We start from the raw sequence: 21,167 nt of genomic DNA, 5'->3' as shown, positions 1-21,167 counted from the left end.
AGGATCTCTGTTCCATAGGCAGAAGACTCCTCTCAGTCCCAGCTGTATCACAGTTTGAATATCATGGATACCACTCCATTAACTTAGGGAGTAGGGTAGATCTGGGTCTGCAGATGAATCTTTTACTTTTGGTAAAATATTTAAAACAACAGAAACAAATACTTCTCACATTGTAAAAGGCAAGCAAGTTCAAAAATAAAAACATACAGCAATATGAACCACTTTTTATTTATAAGATATAGAACATAACTTTTTGCCACATATATATTCATGAGAGTAGGCACAAGATATTTGCATCTACTTATTATATTTTCAATTAAGTTATGATCCAGAAGAAAATTAAGCAGAGTTTCATAACATGGTCACATATGAATTGTAAATAGTTTAAAAATAAAGTATTTTAAACTGTTATTTTAAGTGATTAAGAAAGCCAGAAGTCATTAAACTCCTGAAAAATGTGTTCTTATTACAACTTAAACAGGAAAAAATACAGTAAATTACAAAGGTTTAGCCTCTGCAAACCCAAAATTAATACCTGAATGTTACTATACTTGATATAATGATCTATAAGTGATTTAAATACATAAATATATGTTCCTAAGAAAAGCATTTGTCTCTACAAGATAGAATATATTCATCTATTTGTCCGAGTAATTATTTTGAATAAATGCAGAAATAGCTAACAAAATATCCAATCTTGAGTTTACTTTAACTCGTTATGCTGTATAATAATGAAGAAGTGAAGTGATATCTTGACTTCGACATAAAATGACCAAAGATTACACTGATTTTAAAGACTATGATAGGAAAGATCATAATCCAATTGCCAAAATAAATAATTCAACACCATTGTAAATTATTGCTCTGATTACATTAATTATATCTTAAAGCAAACAGCATTTATGTTTGCATCTTTACACTCAACGCATTAAATCATTATAACTATTTAATTATTTCAAATCCTCATAAAATAGAGAAAATATCTTTTTTCTCCTATATTTTTAAAGCTAATTTCCCATCTAAGTATTGTTTACCTTCGTCTTATTTGTGTCACGATTCCTGTAAAAAATAGATATCCCCCCAATGATTTGTATTGTTCTAAGAGAGAGCCATAATTTTAGGTCTCTCAAGCTTGGGTTATAAATATCAAACTCTGTGGTAAATCATTTGCTAAACTTGCTTAATAGACAAAGTTATCACAGACTGAATAATTCCATGAGCCTGAGGACAAAGAATTGGCAAATACATTCTAAGAGAATGTATTTAGAAAAGAAAGAAAGAGAAAGCCTTACTTCTATTAAAATTCAAATTACATCTTCACATTCACTGAAGATTTCTGGCCCACGCTAGGTATCAAGAATCCTAAGTACTTGTGCCTGGTATAGTCGTCATGTTACAGTTTATGAGAGGACCAGGTGAAGTGAGGGAGGAAAGGAAGAAGAAGAAATGGGCAAATTCATTGAGTTTCTGATTAGATGGAGAAATCACTCCCATAGCAAATAGCATTTCTGAGAAATGCATTTTCCCCCTGAAGTATCTGAAGTGTAACTAAATACTTTTGCTTCTTCTTTCCAAATACAGATAGGTAAAATTAGTGTAGAAAGGAATTTTTTTTAAATTTGAAATTACTTAAAAAGTTAAATATTAAATTCCAATTATTGATTTTCACTCTACCATACCATCAATCCTGCTAACTTGTCAAAATCAACTAGTTCTCTGAAGCCACAAATTGTTACAATACAAATCAGGTACTATTATTATTAATTCCCAAATCAAGGCAACAGGCACATCAAAGACAAAAAATAGTGTTTTATATTCCAAGGAGGACAAAGTCAGATGTCTCATATAAAAGGAAACTGATGGTATAAACGTGCTTCATAACAGCGTAGAAACCCTAACAGTCTCCTGATATTTCTAATTGGAAGGGAGGCTCTTGTTACAGCTTCCTCTATCCTGCTTCTTGAATAGTTGCCTTAGAGAATGTGCAGTAATTATAACATACAGGAACCAAAATGATGTTAAGTATTTAGAAAATGTTCCATATGATTGATACTGAATACAGAATTAATCATTATGTTCCTAAGGCCTCAAACAGCATTTCAATATGTTGAACTGAAACAAGTGAATAAAGTAAAGCACTAAGATTTCAATAGTAGCAACTTCCATGCGTTTATATGTTTATCTTCTCTTTTTAAAGACTAGATTACCTAAACCTTAATTCTAAATCATGAGACCAACTCCTTGGAAGAGTCTTTAATCTCTGACTTGATAAGCTGAGGAATGGACAAGAGCTTGGAAGAGTAGGAGAGGAATCTGTTCAACTCAGTGGCTCGATTAACTTGATGTGCCCTAACACTATTTCCAGCCAAACTCAAAGAAAACTACTCTCTCTTTTTCTTCTTTCCTGTCTTCCCAAACTTCCAGCAACAGAACAGGCAACATTTTGTGACCAGAAACATAAAAGTTGCCACACAGGCTAGCAGGAACCCAATCACATCCAAAGAACGGTACTGGTACCAGGTGAGATTGTAGGAGGCTGGCCGCAGGTGTTTGGCTCCTTTGTGGCGCATGACAAACTCAATCCAGAAGACTGCTCGATCCAGGGGCTTCATGGGCTGATCATGGTGAATTCTTGATAACCTCATAGCATTCTCTTTATAGCTAAAGATTGGATACATAGTCAGCAACTTGAAAAGTTCATGAAGAACATGATATACTAAATTATGTAATGTTATTAAAGGTTACTACATAATTATATAATTAACCTGCCATAGATGATATCACTGAGAGCCCAGAATGTATATGACAGTTTATTTTCTCATGAGAAATTTCTAGATATGGCAGCCTATCAGTTAGAATTATTCAATATTTCGTAGACTAAGTAATAATTGAAGGTAGGAGAGAAAATAATTTCTGATTGGAAACAGCATTTAAAATGTTCAGAAATAAGAATGTAGACATTTCAGTTAAGAATAAAGAATTTTGATCTCATTTGCTAAGTGTGTTTTAGGAACAAGATAGTGACAGGAAGTAGCATTGAGGAGCAAAACTATGATAAAGAGACCTCCCTCTTCCCCCACAGGTTGGATCTGGAGTGTAAGTGTTAACAATAAGCTAGTCTTCAATGGTAGCAGGCATTGGTTTCTGTTGATGATTCTCCTGGGTCTAGACATTTGAGGCCAAACCAAAAAGTTAATGGGACCCTATGGGTAAAAGGTACGACCTGAGACTGAGTGGAGACTGGAATCTCTGCTTCAAGCTACAGAGGGATGCAAGCGCCAGTGGTGAGAAGCGGCGATAGCAATAGTGAGAACACTAACCGTTATAACTTAACTCAAGGAACATAAGACCAGGCCAGAGTTTTGGTTTAAGGTTTTGGGTGGCTGATCTAGAAGAAGGATTTCCTTGGATTTGCGAAGGAGTTGAAGGAAGGAGTTAATTCTTCCACAGTGAAGTGCAATCATCATTTGAGGAGAAGATAGAACATTAAATTGCAGAAAATAGTGGAACAATGTGTAAAAAGTTCTGAGGAAGAGAATGGGGAGTCATAAAACTTATACAAAGCCCTGTTATCCTTTGGTTTTAAGACAGCAAGGCAGGCTTTTCTTAATATGCAAGAACTTAAGGAATAATTTCCTCTGGAGATATCTCAGGAAAAAAAAGAAACAACAACAAAAGCTCCAAGATCCATAAACAAAATATTTGTTAGAGAACAAACTAAGAAACCCAAAACCTCTCAGGAATAGAAAGACTGAGGTAAAACACAAATGATATTAATAAATCCATATGAATACCAAACCAGGGTTCAACAATACTGGAAATTGTGGTCATCGACAAGATGTATATGCTGTAAGCCTTAAAAGTGAAGTAATGAGAGGGGCCGGCCTGGTGGCACAGCAGTTAAGTTCGAACATTCTGCTTTTTGGTGGCCTGGGGTTGGCCGGTTTGGATCCTGGGTGTGGACATGGCACCACTGGGCAAAAACCATGCTGTGGTAGGTGTCGCAAGTATAAAGTAGAGGAAAATGGGCATGAATATTAGCTCAGGTCCAGTCTTCCTCAGCAAAAGGAGGAGGACAGGCAGTAGTTAGTTCAGGGCTAATCTTCCTCAAAAAGAAAAACAAAAAACAATGAAGTAATGATAAGACCACAAACAAAAATTAAAATGTGAGGTTTAAGAAATAAATATGAGAGGTTGAGAAGTGACTTTAGAGTGAGAAATTCTATATTCACCAAAATTGGAAACATTTTAAAAATAATTATTCTAATCTCTAATGTCAATATTTGTTCATGGATCTATATGTAAATTTTTGTAAGATATTTGTCTATTAAAGAATACTTATCCAAAACCTGGCAATTCTTTTACTTTCACTATAGCTTCTTTCTTTCCCTGAATATATTTTTTTGATTTATTTTAAATAAAATAACACAATTAATGTAATCATTTATTATTGAGAATTTACATTTATTTATTTATGTTCACAGCTATGTTTATCTTGAAATGAAAGAATGTTACCAAGTAAGATCAAAATGAAAGGACTTTGTCCAGCTTTGCTGAGATATAATTTAAATACAAAAATGTGTAAGTTTAAGGTGTATGATGTATAGCTTGATACACTTATACATTGCAATTTGATTACCACTGTAACATTAGCTAATGCCTCCATCACATCATATAATTACCATTTTTTTGTTGTTGTGGTGAGAACATTTAGGATCTACTCACTTAGCAACTCTCAAGCATGTATTACCATGGTTTACAAAGATCCCTAGAACTTATTCATCCTATACATGTATGTTTGTTTCCTTTGACCAATATATCTCTACTCCCTGATCCCCTAGGTCCTGGTAGCCACCAGGGTCTACTCTCTGTTTCTGTGAGTTTGGCCTTTTAGATTACACATATAAGTGATACCATAAGGTATTTGTCATCTCTGTCTGAGATGTCACTTTGCATAATGCATTTATGGTCATCCAAGTTGTCACCAATGGCAGGATTTCATTCTTTTCCATGGTTAAATAATATTCCACTGTATACATATACCACACCTTCTTTATTCATTCATCCATTGACAGCCACTTAGGTTGTTTCCTTATCTTGGCCATTGTGAATAATGCTGCAATGAACATTGGAGTGCAGATATCTCTTCCATGTCCAATTCTCATTTCCTTTGGATTTATACCCAAAAGTGTGATTGCTGAATCATATAGTAATTCTCTTCTTAATTGTTTGAGGGAACTCCTTGCTGTTCACATGGTGGTTGTAGCAGTTTACATTCCCTGCAAAAGTATGTGTTCTCCTTTCTCCACATCCTCATCTGCACTTATTATACTTGTCTTTTCATGACAGCCATTCTAACAGGTGTGAGGTGATATCTCATTGTGGTTTTGATTGCATTTCCTGATAATTGGTGATGTTGAGCCCCTTTTCCTGTACCTCTTGGCCATTTGTATGTCTTCTTTGAAAAAATGTCTATTCAGTACTCCTGCTCATTTTTTTATCTACTTAGTTTTTCTTGTGTGTTTGTTTTGCTATTGAGTTATATGAGTTCATTACATATTTTGGATTTAACCCATTACCAGATATATAATTTGTGGATATTTTGACCAATTCCATAGATTGCTTTTCATTTTGTGGTCATTTCTTTTGCTTATAGAATCTTTAAATTCAATGCAGTCCCACTTGTTGGTTTTCACTATTATTCCTTGTGCTTTTGGTGTTCTATCCAAAAAATCATTGCCGGACTCATATAAAGGCTATTTTCCCCTATGTTTTCTTATAGGAGGTTTATGGTTTCAGGTCTTACATTTAAGTCTTTAATTCATTTCTAATTAATTTTTGTGAGTGGTGTAAGATAGGGGTATAGTTTCACTCTCCTGCATGTGTTATCCAGTTTTCCCAGCATCATTTATTAAGGAGACTCTTCTTTTGCCATTGAATATTCTTGGCTACCTGGTGAAAGTTAGTGGACCATATATGGAAGGGTTTATTTAGGGGTCCTCAATTCTGTCCATTGGTCTATGTGTCTTTTTTTTTTTGCCAGTATCATTACTTTTTTTACTGCTACAGTTTTGTAGTATAGTTTGAAATCAGGAAGTGTGATGTCTCCAGCTTTGTTCTTTCTCAGGACTGCCTTGGCTATTTTGGGTCCTTTGTGGCTCCATATCAATTTAGGAGATTTTTTTTTTCTATTTCTGTGCCCCAAAGGCTTGAGAAGCTGTCGCTCAACCAGCTCTTCCTTTCTTTTAGGGACTCTTTCTAGCTGAGTAGTTTCCTCCTGGCAGTAAGCAGTGCTGGCTTGGGGATGGGACGATGCAGGCAAAAGGAAGCTATCTTCTTTCTCTTCTTTGGTGATTGTTTTCAGGCTTTTTTTTTTTTTCACTTTCTTGCTACAATTTCTTGCGTGGAGTCAAGAGCTCTCCCAGAGCTAATTTTGTTCATGGATAGCTATGTAATTACTGATGTTTGTCAGGAAACAGAGAGGCTGGTACTTCTATGTCCCCATTTTGACCTCTCAATTTTACTTTCTTTTCTTTTTTTATTTGTGAGGAAGATTAACCCTGAGCTAACTGCTGCCAATCCTCCTCTTTTTGCTGAGGAAGACTGGCCCTGAGCTAACATCCGTGCCTATTTTCCTCTACTTTATATGTGGAACGCCTACCACAGTGTCATGTGCCAAGCGGTGCCACCTCCACACCCAGGATCCAAACCGGTGAACCCCAGGCCGCCAAAGCAGAACGTGCGCACTTAACTACTGCGCAACTGAGGCAGCCACTACTTTATTTTCTTTCGTTTTAAGTTAAAATATAGCAATATAGAATATTTTTGGCTAAAAATTAGCATGATACCATTTTTATAAAATTATTTCTACATTTTTCTTTATCCTTATGAATTAGCAAAATAAAATATTTGAAGTAATAATCTGTATTGGTAATTCGTTACAGCTGCACAAGGAGAGTTAAGTGAGTTTTAATTTTTGTTTCTCTATTTTTGTGCTGTAAACCTAAATTCTCTATAATGCTATTACCAGCAATTTGTGAGAAATAAACAATAATTATTATTAATAAAAAGTCAGATTTTGTGCCTCTTTAACAATAGCTTATTTTCTTTACATAAATTTAGTGTTTCTTTCAGGTTGTAATCAATTACTCATTAACAATACATGAATTAAAATGTCATCACAGATTTGAGAAGTATAAGAAAATTATATTTGATATCAATTAAGGTGTTGGTGTTTATTTAAAAGTAACCAATTTAAAATTGAATGAAAGTTTATTTCTTTTAAAATGCTATTTGGTTCTCAGTAAAGAATATATTCTATACTCACGAAGGGTTGTTAATAACTTCCTTCAAAGCGTTAAGCAGATCGGAACGGGTCATTGTATGCAAGTCTACTTCAACAGCTACCCCTTTGGCCTTCATACGAGCAATATTGCCAAACTGATCACCAAATATTGGAATTCCCACCACAGGGATCCCATGGTAAATAGCTTCATACATTCCATTGGTTCCACAGTGGGTGATAAATGCTCTGGTTTGGTGATGACCTAACAGGAAAAAATATATCATTATTCTAAGTTGTGAGACTTTCAGAAACAGAAAATAATGACCACTGCACAAAACATTGATTCAATTAGACAACATCTTCTATACAACTCTGTGCCATGAGGTCGTATATAAATTCCCATAAACTCTAAACAAAGCAGTAGTTAGTTATTCCAGCAATTAGGTCATTCCCTAAATCTCTGAGAAGGTTTCTGTGGAGTTTAAATGATGGAGAATAGTTGTCAGCTGGACAAGGTGTTGGGGTAAGGAACACATTAATAAGAATAATGGAAACATTGAAGAAACAAAAGTCTTGTATGGCGGGGGAAGGGGAAGCAAGACGTGTAGTGTTTCAGCGGGAGGATGTTGGACTAACAGGCTAGAAAGATAGACTAGGACAAGTTCATGAAGTACTCTGTTTAAGAAAATGGGATTTTGCAGTTGATTTTATAACATGGAGTCATTTATAATATTAAAAATGATAAATAGAATTACCCAATTTTTATTTTCAAATAGTTATCGTGGGGAAGAGAGAAGAGAGGCAGTTGAAAACAGATGCAGAGACTCAGGAGATACTGCAACATTCTATGCCAGTTAATGAGAGCCTGACCTAAAAGTATGTTGACTCTGATCTGAAAAGAAGGAGATTGTATAGCAAATGGAGATTATAAATTCCATATTAATGTTAGAGCTTGACAAAATTCTCTCCTTGACCAAACTCTAGTCAGGCTCCTCTGAACATTCTTCTCAACTAGACCCTATTATTTTGGCTTCTATGTGTTGTCTCTGCATTGTCAAATTTTAGCAAGAATCCTCCCGTCAGTTTAGCTAGACTCTCCCAGACTCAATATCTGATCACCATTTATATCTGATCAGTTTCCTAATCCATCAGCATCTGCTAGGTGATGTCTCATCACCTTGACCTACCTTCAACAAACATCTGTTTAGGTTAGTTTATCCAGAGTCCTCCATGCCCCTGAGGTTTCCTCAGAGTAATTTTCCATCCAGTGACCGCCCCCCCTCCCCCTGCTCCCTCTGCTGCTCTGCTCCTTGGCTATAAAATCCCTACTTTTCCTTTTTGTATTCAGAGTTGAGGCCAATCTCTCTGCCTCACTGCAAAAGTCCATGATGGTCTTCAGTAGTTTGCCTTGCAGTCTTTAATGAGAGTCATGAATACTTTTTTCTTTAAGAAACTTCAGAAAAAATGTGAAGAAGACATGAAGTGTTTTATTAGCTTGTTTTGAATACAAATATGTTGTATATATTTGTTATTGAGTAATCATTCAGATTATCCCTCATTCAACTGTGTTTTGTTTTGCTTCTCTTTGGTCTTACCTAGAAGATCATTCTGTGGAATCCAGTCATATAGTCGTGTATTGGGCCCTAACGTATCTGGTTTCTTTCCTGTGTATCTCCACAGAACCTGTTAAGATAAATACCTTTAGTCTATTAAAAGATTTTCATAATCACAGAATTCAGTTACTTAGAATTAATCTAGCTCAATGCCTCCATATAACAGATAGCCAAACTGAGGCCTTAAGTGATTAAGTAATGGGTGTTTTTAAATTCAAACTGCAACTATATTTCAATTGCTTGCAATTGTCCTAATAGACAGGCTGTCATCAACAGGACAACTCTCATTTGGTAGATAAAGGAAACAAAACAATCTATATCTGAAATATTTACAAATTGGTGTTACTAGGCCATTCTGGTAAACGGAAGTTTTAAGTGGAGTTATCAGAAGCAAGAGGGAGGGATGTTACTTACAGTTCTTTTAAGAATTAGTGTTTTGAACTTCTGTTACTTATTTGGCAGTAACGTAAAGGCAAACATTGTCTTTTTTTTTTACTATTGTAAAATATACATAATGATATTTATCATTTTAATCTATTATAAGTTACAATTCTGTGACATTAAGTATATCAACAATGTGTGTAACCATCACCACCTTCTACACCTCAGAAGTTTTCATCATCCCAAACATAAACACTGCACCCTTAAACAATAACTCCCTGTTCCCCCACTCCCCAGTCCCTGGTAACCTCGATTTTTCTTTCTGTCTCTGAGAATTTGACAATTCTAGGTACTTCATATAAGTGAGATCATATAGTATTTGTCTTGTTCTTACTGGCTTATTTCACTTAGCGTTATGTTCTTTAGCTTCATTCGTGTTGTAGTGCATTAGAATTTGTTGAATTTGGTTATTAGTTCTGGTAGCTTTTTATGGATTCTTGGAGACTTTCTGTATATAGGATCATGATATCTGCAAATAGAAAATGTTTTACCTTTTCCTTTCCCATTAGGATGCCTTTTATTTCTTTCTCTTGTGTAAGATCCTAGGCTAGAAGGTCTGGTACGATGCTAAATAACATCGGTAAAAGCAGATGTCCTTGGATTGCTCCTTATCTTAGGAGGAAAGCTTTCAGTTTCCACCATGGAGTAAGATGTTACCTGTGGGTTTTCCAAAAATGTGCTTCACCATATTGAGGAATATTCCCTCTATTCCTGGTTATCTAAGAGGTTTTATCTTGAAAGAATGTTGGATTTTGTCAAATTCCCTTCTTGGGTGCAAGTGGAAATGATTGTGTGTTTTTTTTTATCCTTCATTCTATTAATGTAAGGTATTACATGGATAGATTTCTTGTGTTGACCCACTCTTGAATTCCTGTGATAGACTCCATTTTATCATAGTGAATACTCCTTTCAATATTCTGTTGGATTTGATGTGTAATATTTTGTTGAGGATTTTTATAGCTGCATTTACAAGGAATCTTGGTCTGTAATTTTATTTTCTTGGGATGTCCTCAGCTGGCTTCTGTATCAGGATAAATTGGGCATCACAGAACCATTTAGGAAGTGATTCCTCCTCCGCAAATTTTTGGAAGAAATTGAAAAAGATTAGTTTAATCCTTTAATTCTTCTTTAAATGTTTGATTCAATTTACCAGTGAAGCTATCTGGTCCAAAACTTTTCTTTGTTGAGAGATTTTGGATTACTAATTCAATCTCTTAATTTGTTATAGGTCATTTGAAATATTCCATTTCTTCTTCAGTCAGTTTAAACAACTTGTATGTTTCAAGGAATTTATTTTTTCTACATTGTCCAATTTTTTGGAATATACTTGTTCATAATATCCTTATAATCCTTTTGATCTTTTAAATTCAGTAGTGTTCTCCTCATATTCCTTTCTGATTTTAGTTACTTTTTCTCTTTGCCACTTTAGCTAAAGTTTTGATAATTTGTTGATCTTTTCAAAGAACTAACTTTTGGTTTCATTACTTTTCTCTATTGTTTTTCTATTGTCTGATCTATTTATCTTTGCTCTAATCTTCATTATTTCCTTCCTTCTGCTTGCTTTGGGTTTAGTTTGCCATCTTTTTCTTATGCTTTATGATATAAATTAGGTTATGATTTTATATCTTTCTTCTTGTTCAGTATAGGCATTACCGCTGTACATTTCCCTCTGAGAACTGCTTTCACTGCATCTCATAAGTTTCAGTCTGTTCAGTGTTCATTCATTTTAAGTATTATTTAACTATCCTTGTGATTTATTCTTTGACCATCTGGTTGTTAACTTCAATAGCATACAAAAACTCTACTCCTTTATAGCTCCATCCCCCTTTCTATTAACGATGTCACAAATTACATATTTATACACTGTGTTCCTAATAATGCAGATAATAATTGTTTTTTATGCATTTTTCTTTTCAATCAGTGAGAAAGTGAAGATATGGAGTTACATCCAAAAGTGTAATACTGCTAGCTTTTATAATTGCCTTTGTAGTTACTTTTACTGCAGATCATTAGTTCTTATGGTTTTGTGTTGCTATCTAGTACCCTTTCATTTTAACCTGAAAGACTCCCTCTTGTCTTTCTTGAAGTGCAGGTCTAGTGGTAATGATCTCCCCCAACTTTTATTTACCTGGGAATATTTTAATTTATACTTAATTTTTGAGGAAATTTTTGCCTGATGTAAGATTCTCTGTTGAGAATTTTTTGTTAGCATTTTGAGAATATCAACCTACTGCCTTCTGACCTCTAAGGTTTCTGATGAGAAATTGGCTGATCATCTTATTGAAGGTCATTTCTGTGATTAGTTGCTTCTATCTTGTTGTCTTCAAGATTCTACCATTCTCTCTGCTTTTGGAAAGCTTGATTGTAATGTGTCTTAGTGTGCGTCCCTGAGTTTATCCTATTTAATGTTTTTTGATCTTCTTGGATTTCTATATTCATTTCTCCCATTAAATCTGGGACACTTGCAACCACTATTACTTAAAATATTATTTTTGACCATTTCCCTCTTTATGGCACTTCCACAGTGTGTATGTTCCTCCACTTGGTGGTGTCTCAGAAGTCCCTTAGGCTTTGTTCATTTGTCTTCATTTATTTTTCTTTCCGTTCCTCTGACTCAACAATTTGTGTCATCTTGTCTTTAAGTTTGCCAGTTTCTTCTGCCTGTTCATATCTGCTTTGCAATCCAGGAGGAATTTTTCATGTCAATTATTATACTTCTCAGCTCCAGATTTCTTTTTGTTCTTTTCGTAGTTTCTTTCTCTTTATTGATCTTTTCATTTTGTTCCTATATTGTGTTTTCTTTTTATCAATATCTTCCTTTAGGTCTTTGATCATCTTTAAGGCAATTGTTTTAAAGTTTTTGTCTAGTAATTCCAATATCTAAGCTTCCTCAGGGATACTTTCTCTCAATTTATTTTGGCCCTTTGAGTGAAAGATACTTTCATGTATCTTTGTATGCCTTGAGATTTTTGTAGAGAACCAGACATTTGATTCTTATAATGTATTAACTGTGGAATTCAGATTCTCCTTTTTCGTTGTGGTTTGATTTTTCTTTTTTTTTTTTTTTTTTTTTCGGTTGTTGAAGGGTATCTCTTTGCCAGGAATCAGCCTGAGGCGAAAGCTTTACATCTTCTCAGATTTTTTTGTAGCCTGTGTCTCTTGCTGGACATGCACATGGCTTTCTAAATTCTACTCTCTGTGAGGGTGTTTTAAAGTGGTCCAATTCTTTATTGTCTTTCTCCCAAATGGAGAAAAAAGAAAAAATGAAAAAAAAAAAAGACAACGTTGCTCCTTTAATTCTCCTGAAAGCTGTTTTAGCTAGAGGGTTGTGGAAAAACTGACCAACTTCCATGCCTCTACCTCAGTGATGAAAGGCAGAAATCAACAATAGAATGCAGAAGCACAATATTTGGAGGATATGGTCCTTATTTTAAACCTTGGCTCCACAAAATCATGCAAGGAATACAGGCATTTAGCCTGCCTTGGGGCTAGGAGATGAGGAATTTGAAGCTGCTGCTCTGCTAAAAGCTGAATAAAAATTGACTGACTTTTCATTAATCACTATGTACCAGCCAAGCTCTCCGCTGGAAGTTGTGAGTGCTCTGATGGACTTCAGAGTTCTGATATAGTGACTTCAGACAGTTTCTGCCAGTATAATTGTTTTTAGGTTAAGTGGCATATCCTTGGTGCTGCCTACACCATCCTGATGTCACCTCTAATCATTGTATTTTAATGTAATAGAACATTGAATATTTTTATGAAGATCCTTTCTATCTCAAATATTTAAATGAGTACTACTGCAGCAAATAACCTGTGAAAGAAATTTGGTTATAAGTACAAGATTGTTACAATCATTTAGAACTTAAATGACATATATTCTGGTATTTTGACTAAAGCTAGAAAGGAAAATTATTCCTGCTAGTATAAGAAAAACATTACTCAGTTATAATCTAGAATGATATTAATAAAAAAATCATATTTTAAAGGAGTATCATAGAGTGAACTGCACAAATCTTTTGCTATATTACCAAAAGCTTCTTTTTTTAAAGATTGGCACCTGAGTTCACAACTGCTGCCAATTTTGCTTTTCTTTTTCTGATTTTTCTCCCCCAATCCCCACAGTATACAGCTGTGTATCTTTTAGGTGTGGGTCCTTCTAGTTGTGACATGTGGGACGCCACCTCAGCATGGCCTGACAAATGGTGCCATGTCCATGTCCAGGATCTGAACCAGTGAAACCCCTGGCTGTGGAAGTGGGGAATGCGAACTTAACCACTTGGCCACTGGGCCAGCCCCTACTAAAAGTTTTAACTGTTTAAACAGAAGAATCACTATTTAGAAGTACTCCAAGAATCTAACCTATCAGTACCAGGCTCAATCAAGGCCTTGTCCAAAATCATTAATTATAAGGAAATATAGTCCCAAGGACCTTGTGAATTGAGGCCGTGTTTTTGAATATCTTTTCCTTTACTCTCTGTCATGCTAGTTGTACCTTGTATGTATGCCTCAGACTTAAAGAAAAAAAAAGAGGGGCTGGCCCCGTGGCCGAGTGGTAAAGTTTGCATGCTCCACTTCAGTGGCCCAGGGTTCACTGGTTCAGACCCTGGGTGCAGACCTACACACTGCTCATCAAGGCATGCTGTAGTGGCATCCCACAGAGAAGAAGAAGAATGACTTACAACTAGGGTATACAACGATGTGCTGGGGCTTTAGGGAGGGGAAAAAATCAACAATGAGGAAGATTGGCAACAAACGTTAGCTCAGGGTCAATCTTCCCAGGAAAGAAAAAGCAGAACAACCAAACAAGATTAGATTACATGGAAACCTTAAAACCTAGCCATAAAGCTGATAGATTGTTTAAGATCAGTGAATGATTTAGTTGTAGTCCACTACTTAAAATACTGCAGCATGCTTTCCTGATAGTAATGCCAGATTTAAAGCAAGAGAGCAGTCAAATGTTTTTAGTTACCTTCTTCTGACATTTAATACTTTTTCTTTAAGGATCAGTTAAATTGATGCTAACGATACCAATAGCTTTTTCTACACTTGTAAAGTACACTTTTAAGGAGACGTTCATGGATTTTAGAATAGTTGCCCCTCAAAAATAAGATTACCTGACCTTCTGTGGAATCTGGGCGAGGGCTGATGCAATCATGTTAGACTTTTCTTCTGTGAGATTTTGGATCATTGACCCCAGAGTAAATACCACAACTCCATCTTTTCCAGAGCTCTGGACAAACTCTTCTACCTCCTGTAAAGAAAACAGTCTTTGTAATATGAAACTCTAGAGTTAAGAGAATACAATAGTCATACACTTTTCTCAATGAGTCTCAATTATTATACAGTTCTACCTGTTCGTACATTAACCATTTTAAAGTATGAAATATGACCTGAAATCACTGGTTATTAGGCAAATTAAAAATGGTTTAAACAGAAGTTTTCTATCAAGCATGTCTAAACATTTTTCAGGTGTGTCTTTGTGTTTACAAGTTATTGACTACTAGTTACCTTCTACCAGGTGCTGAGCTCTTTACATGTATGATTGAACTTAAATACACAGTGATCTTAAGGGATATGTATACTTTTGCTGATTAGAAGGCTGTCTCAGAGAGATTAAGCACTTTCTTCAAGGATATACAGCAGTAGATGGCAGCACCAAATTTCTAAGTTAAGCTTGTTGACTGTAAAGCCAATGACCATATTTAATGCTCTCTTTTGCTGTCCAACTCTCTCCTCAATGCTCCAAATGAATACTTGACTCCTACTTTATAATAAATAGCTCTGGTACTTCACTTCATATTTAACCTTGGATACTTTGAAGATTATCATTAACTTTTATGCTGAGTCAGTCAGTATAATGACATGGGAATGGTACATTTACATTGTTTTTCTGTTTTTTAAGTTTCTCTTTATTGCGGTTCCATTCGTACTTTATATAAGTTTCCACAAACACATATAGGAATGAGGTAGCCATATAACTTACTGACTAAATAAGTGATGTAGAAATACCTATGATGCACACTCAGGAGAGAACAGTAATATTATGGGAATGTATTGCTTTGCATTGAAAACAAAAATAGCATGTTTAATCATGTTGAAGTAAAAAGAAATTTTTCACCCTACGTTTAAGTACTAACCAAAATAAGCCAATCAAATCAGACAAGAAAAAATGTGTTGGATTTAAATGAGAAGACATAAATTTTGCACACATGTACATGACAATATTGGGGAAATGGCAATAACCAATAACACAAACCATTGTAAATGACAGTTGGTCAGATTCATAATCACTACACAAAAATCAATAATATTTCTTCACAACAGCAATAACCAATGTGAACGTTTAAAATGAGTCATCATTCACAGTAGTAATTAAAAAATGTAAACTGTTTTAAGAGTATAAATATGTACTTTTATTGAAAAAAGTTTCAAATTCTAGTAAATGACGTAAAACAAGACCTTGATATATAGAGAGATGTATTGTGTGTATTAGTCAGTGTTCTCCAGAGAAACAGAACCAATACTATGTGTGTATACATATCGATCTATATCAATCTGTCTATCCATCTCTCTCTCTCTCTCCCTCCTCCCCCCTTTCTCTATCTATCTACCTATCTATCAATCAAGAAAGATTTATTTTATGGAATTGGCTCATGTGATTATAGAGCCTGGTAACTCCAAAATCTGCAGGTAGGCCATCAGACTGGAGATCCAGAGAAGAGCCAATGTTGCTCAAATCAGAAGGCCTTCTGCTGTCAGACACTGCCTTAGCTTGAGAGAGGTCAGTCTTTTGTTCTATTCATGTCTTCATCTAATTGAGTGAGGCTCATTCACATAATGGAAAGCAATTTGTGTTACTCAAAGCTCACTAATTAAATGTTAATCTCATCCAAAAATACCCTTGCAGAAGCATCCAGAAAATGTTGGAAATATATTTGGGTACCTGGCCCAGGCAAGTTGACACATAAAAGTAACCATCATACTGTGGTTATTGGTGGATTGACTTAATATATAAAACTATCAATTTTTTATATTAATTTTCAATTATGGCATAATTTTCTTGATAAATTGGCAAACGTTTTAAAATTTATATAGAATATCTGTCTATAAATAATTAATGAAATTTGAAAAAGAAAAGGAAATACTAGGAACTTCTTAAATCAGATAATAATACATAATACATTTGGTGCTACTAACCTCCTAACAGACAAAGTGAACAAAAGAACAAAATATTGAGACTAGAAAAAGAACCATGAGTATGTAAAAGCCTGCTATATATAAAGGTGATATCACAAGTCATTGAGACAACCAGTGAGAAAAATTCATACTGAGTAGATTATTTACTAGTAGGTAAAGCTATAAAAATATATTCACTACTTAGACATAAAAGGGAGGGGACTGTTTACCTCATATTATACATTAATATAAAATCTAAATAGGTTAAGTGAATCCATATTAAAGTACAATATTATAATTTTTAAAATAAAATATAAAACAGTAGCTTTATAATGTTAGAAATGAGAAAAATATTTTAAATGAGACTTGAAAAGTACAAACCATAAAGTACAAATGACGGATTTGATTACATCAAATTTAGTACTTTATTTTTAAAGAACGAAGTCAGAGGTAACATAACACATATATGGATTCATAGAGGAAGATATTTGCAATGGCTAAAACAAGAATTAATACCTGGATATTCTAGACTATGGGAAGAATTTGTATTGCATGGAAAGAAAAACAATATATTATCCGAAAGAAAAATATACCAAGTATGTGAGTTTAACACAGAAAATCAGAATAACTGATAAGTTTCTGAAAAGATGTTCAACTGTGTTATTAATTGAAATTATCAATAAAAGACAACAATATGATACCACTTTACCCTTATGAAACTGACACATATTAGAAAATAGAAAACTATAAAGGGCTAGATACGATATGGAAGATAAGACCACTCAAGCACTCCCGAAGAAACTATACATCTGTATGGCTTTTTAGTGAAATTAAATGCAGAATGAAATTAAGTATGCATGTATACATGACACCACAACCCCACTGTTGGATGTGTATCTGAAATATATGCAAGTACCATAAAGGAACACATTTGAAACTTTTCTTCACTCTACTCTTTGTTGTAGGATAGAGATGGAGACATCTAATTGTCCTTTATGGGAAATAAATAAACAAAATGTTGTAAATACATGCACCAAAAATCTCTGCAGCAGCCGGAATTAATGAAATATATTTAAAAATAGAAACTTGGATACACATTAAAAAATTAGAGGAGTAAAAGAAGGCAAATGTGAATTATAGCATAACCCCATTTACATAATTAAGCTCAAATCAATGCTATATATTTTTCAAAGATCCACAGTTATCTGTATAAATTGGAATGAGAATAAATATTACGTGCACTTGACTAACTGTCTACTGGTTGTGGGTAATGGAAGAGAAGAAGACAAAGGAAACATGTAAGAAAATAAATCAAAAGGGGTGCTTGATATGGGCTGATTATGGAATGGCATGAGTTGAGGGTGTGATTAACACATTCTGAGGACTGAGGTTCAAGCGAACAAACAAAAACAAAACCTAAAATCCATGGTTCCTCAAACATAGATTTTAGCATTCAAAATCAAACTGACATTTTTTCCACATTGTAGTGGGAGGGAAATCATTCTTTCCTCTTCCTAACCTGTCCCTATGTCTCTCTTAGAAGGAAGAAATGAAAGCCTGTTTGGTTCTTACTGTAGAACCCTGATTGGGTCACATTTCTAGGAGATTGTTTTACTGAGTGTGGCAAGAACACCTAGACATGGGTCAGTGTGGCTCTTTCCCTACTTCTTCTGTAGATGAGGCCAAAAGTTTAAGAAGAAAAGAAGTATTTCAAGACAGGCTTTGGATCCTGTTTTCTTCTTTTCATGCTTAATTGATCTCATTACTCTGACATAGCTACCTGATTACTGATGACACTTTGATTTAAAGGAAGCTGAAGCTATGTACAGTTGAGTCTAAACAAAAGATCCAGAATAATTTACTACATAGAGATTAAGGCACGAATGTAGTTAATAAAAGAGCTTACACTTATTAATCATTTGCCATTGTACGTACACTAACTCAAACACAGCACACAAATATGGTTATTGTTTGTGGAAAGATTCAAATTGTACCAGGTTCTCCCACTTTGTTTCTACTAAAGCCTCAACCTCGTGATTACTTTGCTTTTCACCCTCAATATGAGTTACTTTGCACGTTCACATTTGTTCTTATATTTGTATGTAACATAGATTTAGTGTCCTTAATCAGCTTTTAATTATTAGGAATATTATTGAAAATCCTGAAACATTTTAATGCCAAAATTTAACATGAATTATTCAAAAAATTAAATATTATGAAAATACTTTCTATATTAAAGACACTTTACTGTCATCATAGACTTAGGAATCAATTTTTTCACAAGCATGAGAGCCTGTGCATTATTTGAATAGAGATTGGGATTGTGCTTTGTAATGTCCTCAAGGGCCTACTGTACTTTGGTGAGAGGAGACAGGGGACATAAAATTCCACTGGAAATACGTTAAAGCTCTGACTCTTTCTGGGTATCCCTTTTCTTTTAAGGAAGATTGGCCCTGGGCTAACTTCTGCTGCCAATCCTCCTCTTTTTTAGCTGAGGAAGACTGGCCCTGAGCTAACATCCATGCCCATCTTATCTACTTTATATGTGGGACACCTTCCACAGCATGGCTTGACAAGTGGTGTGTAGGTCCACACCCAGGATCTGAATCCGCCAACCCCGGGCTGCCAAAACAGAATGTGTGAACTTAACCTCTGTCCAACTGGGCCAGCCCCCCTTTCTGGGTATTCTTAAAGCTCATATGAAAAACATCAGATAGACCCTCCATGCCACACTGTTGGTAAAATAAATAAATACATAAATACACACAAACACATAGGTGTGTTACTGGATGAATAATAAGGCAATAGCAGGCTTCTGAATATGTTTGAATTATTAAGATATGGCATATAGCATATAAGCAAGTCTCACACTATCCCAACAGTTGACTTCTTTGCTTTTAGAATTGAATCTTGGGACTGAGCCCATGGCCAAATGGTTAAGTTCACACACTCACATTGGGCGGGCCACAGTTTCACTGGTTAGGATTCTGGGCACTGACCTAGCATCGCTCATCAAGACATGCTGAGGTGGCATCCCACATAGCAGAGCCAGAATAACCTACCACTACAATATGAAATTATGTACTGGGGAGCTTTGGGGAGAAGAAGAGGAAAAAAAAAAAGATTGACAACAAATATTAGCTCAGATGCCAATAAAAAACAAAAAAAGAATTGAATCCTTACAGTGCTTAGATCTTTTATCCAAAAAGTATGAAGTAATATGAAGGTGGCTCAGAATATTTAAGTGACTACTTTCTGAGCAGGAGCAATGGTTTAGAACAATAAAGAATGAAATTCCAGTAATATTTAACTTGTCAAAATTAAATTACTGTGTTCATATAACAAGATAAAGTAAAGATTTCTTACGTGATTTAAAATTCCCAAATATTTCAGACTCTTTAATGAGTATTTCATGTACTTCCTGGTCTTATCTGAAACTTGGGATTTGGCCTATAATCCTTTCACTATACTCTACTGATTTTATCCTACCTGCATCAGGGGCCAGACAGAGGCTTGATCTGTGTCCTTCCCTCTCCTGACTGAATTTCCAACCATTTCTTTCTCTATACTTTCAAAAAATATCCTTGTCTTTATGTGTTTAATCTGTATTATCAACTACCCGTGCTCAGTATGCCACCTGTCAGACTTTCAGCAACACCCCTGTTCAGAGAAGCCTTTGCCATCTGGGTCACAGTCTTCTGGTCCATCCCAAATTCTACGTCTACCCAGGGTGACTTAACCAATACAAAATCATGTCTTCTTATTCCTTGACATCATTATTTTAAATCACTGCTTATGGAAAAGGCAAAACAATGCAGGGAGTAAAAGAATTAGTTATTTCCCAGGATTTAGGGGCAGAGAGGGATAAATAAGTGGAGCACAGGGGATTTTTAGGGCAAAGAAACTTTGCTATATGATACTATCAGTGTGGATGCATCTCATTTTACATTTATCAAAACCTATAGAAAGTACAACACAAACAGTTAACCTTAATGAAAACTGTGGCCTTTGGCGATGCTTATGTGTTAATGTTAGTCTATTGATTGTAACAAATGTGCCACACTGGTGTGGGATATTGATGGTGGGGGGAAGCTGTGAGTGGGAAGAAGACAGGAGATAGGTCAAACTCTCTGTACTTTCTGTTCAATTTTTCTGTGAATGTAAATGAATATAAAAAAAAGTTTATCACAAACAATACATAAACATATCCCTTGAGATTAAGAATGCTGAATTCAGTAACTGCAACTAGACACTGCATTGGCACATCAAATTCAGCATGCCCAAATATAAACACTATTTTCCCTCACAACTGTTCCTCACCTTAATAAATGCCAATGTGCTTAACTAAAGTGCCCATAAAAAGAAACAATAGAGGAAAGACATACAAAGAAATGGAAGCCAAGGATTTGTTCTTGAACTCTCTCCCTTAATCTCCACTTCCAGCCAATAACCAAATCCTATTGAATTTCTTTGTAAATACTTCTTAAATCTCTGCACTTCCACTCAAATCACTATCATATTGTAGTTTGGATCTCTATAATCTCTTTCAGGAAGCATTGCAACTGTATCTTAGCTTATTTCCTTTCTTCAAATCTTGCTCCATTCCAAAAAATTTAATAGCCAAGTTTTATGAAAGGGTAAGATGCATCATG

At 34.9% G+C, this 21,167-nt stretch overlaps 1 protein-coding gene across 1 annotated transcript in view; it reads right to left on the bottom strand.

The window, feature by feature from the left end:
- Positions 1–212: 212 nt before the first annotated feature.
- LOC103567068 (UDP-glucuronosyltransferase 2C1-like) overlaps positions 213–21,167 on the bottom strand; it is a 35,279-nt gene continuing 14,324 nt past the window's right edge. Inside the window, exons 3-6 of the mRNA XM_008543659.2 lie at positions 14,459–14,590; positions 8,881–8,968; positions 7,328–7,547; positions 213–2,661 (exon numbers count right to left, since the gene is read on the bottom strand). Coding sequence (XP_008541881.1) covers positions 2,382–2,661; positions 7,328–7,547; positions 8,881–8,968; positions 14,459–14,590 — 720 coding nt within the window. The 3' untranslated portion in view covers positions 213–2,381. The remainder of the gene's footprint in view (positions 2,662–7,327; positions 7,548–8,880; positions 8,969–14,458; positions 14,591–21,167) is intronic.

This window comes from Equus przewalskii, chromosome 3 (assembly GCF_037783145.1).
Source record: "Equus przewalskii isolate Varuska chromosome 3, EquPr2, whole genome shotgun sequence".
In the NCBI taxonomy this organism is placed as follows: Eukaryota; Metazoa; Chordata; class Mammalia; order Perissodactyla; family Equidae; genus Equus; species Equus przewalskii.
This window is presented reverse-complemented; position numbering and strand designations above follow the sequence as displayed.